The sequence below is a fragment of the Phodopus roborovskii genome, unplaced genomic scaffold, assembly GCF_943737965.1.
Source record: "Phodopus roborovskii unplaced genomic scaffold, PHOROB, whole genome shotgun sequence".
Classification (NCBI taxonomy): Eukaryota; Metazoa; Chordata; class Mammalia; order Rodentia; family Cricetidae; genus Phodopus; species Phodopus roborovskii.
Window position 1 is genome coordinate 43,518,803 of NW_026126433.1, and position 8,519 is coordinate 43,527,321.

The window sequence follows — 8,519 nt, forward strand, 5'->3', positions numbered from 1 at the left end:
TAAGTGGTGTATGGTAAATATTAACAACCAACTCTCAGGAAATAAACAAGTCTTGATTTTAATATTTGTTAGTTCCTGAGATAAAAATATTTCTCTATAGATTTCAATCTATCAAACATGCGAATTTTGAATATGGAGCTGGGAAATGGTGTGTGCAGCCTGCTGTGGTGTGGTGATGCAAACAGGACCCAGTACTCCAGTGAGTGCAATCTTTATGAAAGGAATGGGAGTGAGGAATTGGGTTGTTATGACAGAACTTCATGGATGTGGTAGGCAATGAGCCGAGTTCTAAAATGCTTATATTGAAACCGTTTTAAAAATTAAAAGTAGATGTATTCTAGGTTGATAGTTTTGGAATTCTGCAGTTTTAAATCCAAGAGTGAGAATATAATTTCACTTGTGGTATAGATGTGTTCTGGGAAGGGTGGCAGTGCTCTTCCAAGTACTAAGGACCTTGTATCTGAATAGGCTGCAAGAAATAAAGGACATTACACGTAAGATTGAAAAATATGGATATAGGCACAGGTTTGATAATTGATATTGGAATGTGTCTATGCACAGGGGAGATTATCACTCTATAGTAGGGATATGGTGTAGAGGCATATTTTTTTTTTTTTTTTTGAGAATGATGTGGCAGTCCTTACCAGCCCAGCAGAGATGTCTTCCTCAGATCATAAAAGCAGTGTATGACTAGAATGTTAGAACTCAGACAATTTGTTTAACACTCCAAATCTAACTCTCAGTCTGAAGCCAGGCTATACACAAAAACAAGACCTGTCCCAGACCTCATGTTTTGACATCCACAAATCTCAAAATCCAGATCTAGGTTCTCTAAGTGCTATCTAATTCCAATGTTTCTTATACCACAGTATTCCTCTGCAATCTCACCCACCTTAGCATTAATAATGCTAAGTCAAATGAGAATATTTTAAAGTATCAACTCTGGTGAAATATACTGTGAAATATTACACAATGATATAAGCAAGAGAATTGGGGTGTGGTTCAGTGGTAGAGTAGTTGTTTAGCATTCACAGGATCCTAAAGACAAACAACATGTCATTATACAATGTTGTATAACACAATTTTACTTCATACAATGTAATGCAACAAAATCTAATACCTATTACAATATATAGTTAATCAATTTTTGTATGCATTTTGTGAATTTTGGTAAGTTTTCAGATTTATCTGTCCTGGGAAATAAACTCAGGTCCTCTGCACAAGAAACAAGTGTTTTAGCTGCCAAGGTAATTCTCCAGACCCTGTTTTCATTTTCAATTATATTGCTGAGAAAATTTCTTTATATAACTATATCATAATTTAGACATTTGCATTGTTTGCAGCTTTGGACTTTGAGGAAAATGATTCCCAAGTAACTCTGTGTGGACACATTTTTTTTTTTTTAGTTTCTCTTGTGTAATTGCTTAGGAAAAATTACTGGATCATGGATGTTTTATAGGTTTAACTTAAGAAAAAATTGCCACATTGTTCTCCAAATAGGCTATAACACTTCATATTGCAACCATTAATATTTAAGACTTCCAGTTCTTTTACTTGGTTACCAACCACATTGGATGTTGTTAGGCTTTTTAATTTTATCCACTTGAGTAGGTGTATCTCACTGTGGTTTTATTTTGCATCTCTCCAATGGCTAATGTTACTCAGAATCCTTTCATATAATTATTAGGAATCTTATGTAATCTTTTGTAAATGCTTAAATATTTTGCCTATTTAAAATGTGTCTTACTGTTGACTTGCAAATTTCTTTATACATTCCGGATATAATTTTAGAGTTTCATATTGTGAATGCTTTCTACTAGGGCATGGTGTATCTTTTGTTTTTCTAACAATGAGGAAGCTTAAGCTGTAATTTGTTCTGTTTTAATTTAAACCTTTTGTTACTGCGATAAGAACCTTTCGTTATTTGAGGGTCACAGATTTTCATCTTTTATTTCTGTCTAGTATTTCTTATAACTTTGTCTTTTATACATGCCTGTGATTACAATAACTTCTGCATGTGCCATGGAGTAAAATTTGAGGTTTGTTTTCCCCTTCATGAGTATTTGCTTATTCGAGGAGTAATTGTTGAAAATGTGTAGTTGAGACACCTTAGTGTCTCAATATAAATGGTCTACTTTTGAATTCTGCATTACATTGTTGTATGTTTTCATGGGGCAGTGGACAGAAGTGTTAAATGAAGCAGGGAAGAATGAGAGTAAGATGGACAAAAGCATAGGCCAATAGCACTAGTGTTGGAAACTTCTTCAGAGACACTTGAATAAACAGATTTATGAGGTTCAACTTAGTCAATCCAACTTTCTAGGAATTATAGACTGAGATAGAAGAAGTCTGTCTCCATAATTCTGAAAATGAATAGGAAGCAATGAAGCAGTAGCCACGGAGAACTACAGCACTGGTGATTTGTAGAGTCCTACTTATATGTACTTGTGTCCTGGTCATATCACGTGAATTGGTTTAGCAACTGAAGTAGGGTGACGTCTAAAGTTTATAGCTGTTTTTACAAATTATTTGTCATTCTGTAGACATATGATTCTTAGACTGAGAGAATGTTTTGTTTCCTTAGTTAGAGGAGTAGATACCTTAATCATAGCTATTTGTTGTTGTCTTAAGATGGGTTCTTTCAGAGTGGATGAGGCTGGCTGTGAATATGTAAGCCTTCAGCCTCTGCTACTCAGTGCTGAGATTATAGCCCTGAGTTATGACAGGAAGTTGAACATCTTAACATTAGACAGGTCACTATGGATCTAGAAACTTGGACAGAATGAGGTAATACCTTAAGAAAAGTCTACTGCATTTTACGTACAGTAGGTGCAATTTTGGGATGCCAGCATTTACTGACTAGAATGATGTCATGAGGTCACTGAAGATGATACAAAAGTGGAGAATGGATGACATATAATTAACTTAAAATTTATATAAAGATTGTTATTATTTCATGACATACAAAATCAAGAGAGAAGTAAATTGAATAATTGGGAAAATATTGTTGATAGAAATGGATATTTGAAAGCAATCAACACAGAAACAATAGAGAAAACTGAATTTGAAAGAATACATAGAAAAAACAAGGGCATAGGATGAGCCAGAAAACAGAAATGTAGTCGTGGCACAGACAGAATGAACAGATTCATGGACAGTAACTAAAGAAGCACTGGGATGACTGAAACAGTGTGGTGTCATGGAAACCAAGGCTAGAGAGTGTTTCCATGAGGTAGGGTCATATGTGTCAAGTCAAAGGATAGGGAAAGGAAGAAAAAAAAGTGTGACATCTTTAGCAATGGAGCCTTCTCCAGTAGCATCTGAGCGAATGGTTTCATAAGCATAGAACACATGATACCAACAGGCAAAGAATTATAGAATGTGAGAAAGGAATTGTGTTTAGGAACTCTGGAAATGGAACAGGAATAATGAAATAGATACTGTGTATGCTCTCCTTACAGGTTATATCTTCCTCTCCCTCTGTCTGTCTGTCTATCTGTCTGTCTGTCTGTCATCTGTCTGTTTCTGCCTCTCTGCCTTTGCTTCTCTCATTCTAGGCTGTTGGCCCTAAGCTCACCATATAGCTGAGTATGACCTTAACCTTTGTATCCTTCTGCCTCTACCTCCATGTATGCCATCATGCATGCTCCATACAGTTTTGGAGATTAAATCCAAGCCCTCATGTATGAAAAGCAATGAAATCTCCATCCCATATGTTCTGCTTTTGATAAGAGACTAGCATTCACTGAATCTCAAATAATATCAAATTGTCTGTATGGTGATTTTCCAAATAGGCACCAGGTGGGCTCCAAATGCCTAGCCCACTCATCCCCTATCAAACTGTGGAGTCTATTTTCTTTTTTCTATACCTCACATTACTTTAAGTGTTCTTTTTTTTTATTACAGTGGAAACTAATTGCTTTCTCAGTCATAGGCCTTTTCTTGACTTTACTCCCAAAGACTATTGCAATCAGCAAATAATTTTTTTTGGTTGAGCTTTGAGAGGTCATTTTTAGTGGACTGAATAGATAGAAGCCATTTTGTAGATGTTCTTTGAGAGTATGATATATCTGACATATATTTTCCTGTTGAAATCAAGCCTTCACATTCAAAATTCACCTGTAACACCATGTCTAAAGGTTCTTGGTGGCTTTTGTCACTAAACCTAGGAACAATTGCTTTAAAAAAATCTATCTTTCTCAAACACTCATACCACTTATTTTTTAATAAGCATCCATCTTTATGATTTTCTTGACATGTCCTTTATTTTGTTAATTCTTGGAAAGAGTGTTTAGGTAAGGTACAGAGCATGACTGTCTCTGTCTTGCCCTTTCACTTCCTAACATCATTATATGTGCAAGGTGAGCATGTGCTAGGAAGTGTTCTTGCACAGGAAAGTTTGCTCATGTTTACACACATTAATTCCAAAGAGGTATGTAAATGTTTCTTATTTCATGGACAAATACTGTAGATATGAACTTGATTGTCACAAAGAAGGGAAGTAGGTTCATTCTCTTGGGTCAGCTTTCTGTACTGCTTACTTTATTTATTTATTTTTTATTTTACATGTCGATCCCAGTTCCCTCTCCCTCCCTCTTACCTTCTCTGACCCCTCACATGCACCCTGACCACCCTCCCCTCCCATCCCCCCACCCCAATTCCACATGTAGGGCAATGCCATTCAGGTGGAGTCATGTAGATCTGTCAAGTCATTTGAAGTAGGGACTAGGACTTCTCTCCTGTCTCTAGGTTAAGGAAGTATCTCTCCATGGGGGATGTGTCTGCAAGGTCCTTTTGTACACCAGGACTACATCCTGGTTCCACTGTCTGAGGTTCCTTAGACTGCTTAGTCCTTCTGGCTGAGACCCATATTCAAGGGGGCCTGAGTCAGTCCCATGCTGGATTCCCAGGTATCAGTCTGGGGGGGGGGCGTTAGCTCCTCCTTGTTCAGATCAGCTGTCTCTATGTGTTTTTGCAACCTGGTCTGCTTACTTTAAATTTCAATTGCTGATGAAAGTTTCCCCTTCATGGCCCTTCTTATCGCTTCAGACACTGATAGAGCAGAATGCAGAGAAAGAACTTCACCGAAGTAACAGAATTCATCTTTTTGGGATTCTCTAGCTTTGGACAGCATCAAATAACCCTCTTTGTGGTTTTCTTAACCATCTACATTTTTACTCTGGCTGGCAACATCATCATTGTGACAATCACGCACATGGACCATCACCTGCACACTCCCATGTACTTCTTCCTGAGCATGTTAGCAAGTTCTGAGACTGTGTATACACTGGTCATTGTCCCGAGAATGCTCTCCAGCCTTATTTTTCACAATCTTCCCATATCATTGGCAGGTTGTGCAACCCAAATGTTCTTTTTTGTCACCTTGGCCACCAACAACTGCTTTCTGCTCACAGCAATGGGCTATGACCGTTATGTGGCCATTTGTGATCCCCTGAGATATATGGTCATCATGAGCAAAGGCATGTGTGCCTGGTTGGTTTGTGGCTCTTTGGGTACTGGTCTGGTTATGGCAGTTCTCCATGTGCCAGCCATGTTCAACTTGCCCTTCTGTGGTAGAGTGGTGGAACACTTTTTCTGTGACATCTATCCTGTAATGAAACTTTCTTGTGTTGATACCACTCTGAATGAGATAATCAATTATGGTGTAAGTTCATTTGTGATTCTTGTGCCCATAGGGCTGATATTCATCTCCTATGTCCTCATCATCTCTTCCATCCTTAAGATCGCTTCAGCTGAAGGCCAGAAGAAAGCCTTTGCCACCTGTGCCTCTCACCTCACTGTGGTCATCATCCACTATGGCTGTGCCTCTATTGCCTACCTCAAACCCAAGTTAGACAGTTCAGTAGAAAAAGATCTTCTTCTCTCAGTGACATACACCATAATCACTCCCTTGCTGAACCCTGTTGTCTACAGTCTCAGGAACAAAGAGGTCAAGGATGCTCTATGCAGAGCTGTGGGCAGAAGCACTTAACAGATTTGAAATATTTTTTGTCAGGAAATCTTTAGTCCAGTGTGTCTAGTCACCAATAAGCCATGATCTACATGCTGATAAAATACAGTGTCTAAAGGTAATAATGTAGAGAGTAGAAATGCCTTTATTTTTAATGTCTCATTGATGTCAGAAAACAAAACTTTGGCTCCAATGTTTGGATCTCAGGTCCAGGAAGAATCATTTTATATTAAATTTACTTATTTAAGTACTAAATGGTTTTGGTTTGAAAACCTCTTTTTGCTTACACTCTCAGAGAGTCAAGTCATCTATCTAGCCTGGATGTAGAGAAGAGACAAGTGTAACATAGTAGAACTGGACCAATGGATAATAAGTTGTAGGGACAACTTTCATTTCCTTCTTCATATTCTTTCCTTCTTAATGTTAAAGAGAGAAGGCCTTCATCTTTTTTTGACAGTAAAATTTTTTTATTTAATTTTATATAACAAAGTCCAATTAAATGAAAACAAACATTTATACACAATATTTGGGAATTTGGGCGTCGTTCTTTCCAAACTACTTCCTGCTGGTAAGGGGCGCTGTCTTGGGAGATTTTTAATTTTTACATAGCAGCTGAAACGAAAGTGAAGTTGCTTTCTTAGCTATGGGTTTTGCCGATTCCAGAGTTTAAGTTAAATGCTATTAAGTTTTATTTTTGACGCACATTGTGCAAACTTCATATTTCTCCAGGTATGTATATTACTTGGTGGTAAGACCTACTGCTGAAAACAACACATATATGGTCTCAGAACATTGAATAATCAAGAAGCTTCCTGTCTGTATGTTAGCTCAAAACTAATTCAAGGTCCTATATAGTTTGCTGGGGAAAAGTCATCAACAGTCTTACCCAGTTGGCCCAGTTGGGAGCTCCATTATATTTTGAAAGAGTAATTTCTTCCTTTAGAGACTTTTGTTTCCTTTTTTTTTTTCTTTTCTTTTCTTTTCTTTTCTTTTTTTTTTTATTCTCAGGGTGCATCCTTTGATACATATGTTTTGCTCACATGGTTATCCTTTTTTTTTTTCTAAGATGGGAAGGAAACATTTGGGGATCAGGGGTAAACATAATCTTAAGTGAGTGTTTGGCACCATTCCTATCTTATCCAATACTTACAAATAAATGAACAACTCACCAGTGTAGTTGTTTTGCATGCTTTGCATGGTTTTAGACTCAATATGGGAGACAGCTGGAATACAGCAAATGAGTGGGCAAGCCTAAGCATCCCCAGATCCTCCCAGTTGGATGAATCATGGACAATGAGTCATTTGTTCTTGGCTCCTATAATTTATCCACAATACCTGTATTGCTTGCTAATGTGGGGCTCTTTTCATGTCTTTATTGTTTTTATCTTATAATCATCACCCCAAATCTTGCCATACTCATGTTCCTTTATCATATTTTTCTTCCCTTGTACATTATAAATATCTCTATTCATTTAGTACCACATGCGTTCAACTCTTTTGTTCATCAGAAAATGTCTATAATGTTATTTATATAATCTATGTACATTTCTCAAGCACTATGTACCAAGCAATTAATTGGTTCTGGGGCTACAATAATGAGTAATGCAGAACCATTTTTTAATGTTATTCATAGTTCAGTGGGGGAAGTCAGGCAAAATGACAAGATGCACATAAATAACAACAAAACCCTGCTGAAGGCTCATGTAAGGTATTATTTTTTGGGTCAACAAAATGGAAAAATTTATTTAGGATGCCAGGGAAGAACTTACAGAGTGGTAGTATTTTACTAACTATGAGTGGCATTTGGGTCAACTGATGTGTGAAGGGATGAAGAGGGTGAAAAATCCCAAAGTGTTAGGAAGATAGAGGCTTTATTTTCCTCTGTTGATCCATTATCATGTTGAGGATTAAAAGAGAAACAGTAGGTGCTTAATACATCTTCAGGAAGCTGAATGTGTGAACACTGACTTAGGGGAAGGAAGGTCGTGTTCAAGGATTGCCATATTAAAAGATGAGATGCATCATTTTCCTGTCCCTCTTTTAGACTTCTCTCATATAATGGTAACTAGAAAATATGAGCAGAGTAGATGTAACAGTCATGGGAACACACTTGAAAGTACTTTTCCTTGTTGTAAATTGTTTACATTATTCGTTACTTTTTCACATATTTGCAACAATGAATCATTTAAAACTAGAAAAAATTATTATTTTGAAGGAACTGGGACTAACATTGGATCAATATGTTTGAACCCTAATCAGGAAAATAGCTTTGACAAACTTACAAGCAAGTACACTTTAGTCTGAGACATAAAATCAAGAGTTAAGATATTTCAAAACTGTGTCTTTTAGAAAAAAGTTATAAAAAGATTATCATGAATCTCAAGATTTCTATGATGTGATCTTCACAGGATTGATTTTGTAACTTCTCCAGAGAAAAGTTTTACTTGGTGTTTTTTACATCTCTGATATATTAGAGGAAGAATTGGCTTCAGCAACCTAACAATAAGAACAAAACATTTTATCAACGAGTACAGATTTCCTGGTAGAA

General features: G+C 36.8%; 1 protein-coding gene across 1 annotated transcript; it reads left to right on the top strand.

Annotated features, from left to right (window-relative positions):
- Positions 1 to 5,065: 5,065 nt before the first annotated feature.
- On the top strand, positions 5,066 to 5,992 carry LOC127223620 (olfactory receptor 16). The gene has a single exon (XM_051186325.1). It carries the CDS (start codon positions 5,066 to 5,068, stop codon positions 5,990 to 5,992), a length of 927 nt encoding a protein of 308 aa, XP_051042282.1.
- Positions 5,993 to 8,519: the final 2,527 nt, after the last annotated feature.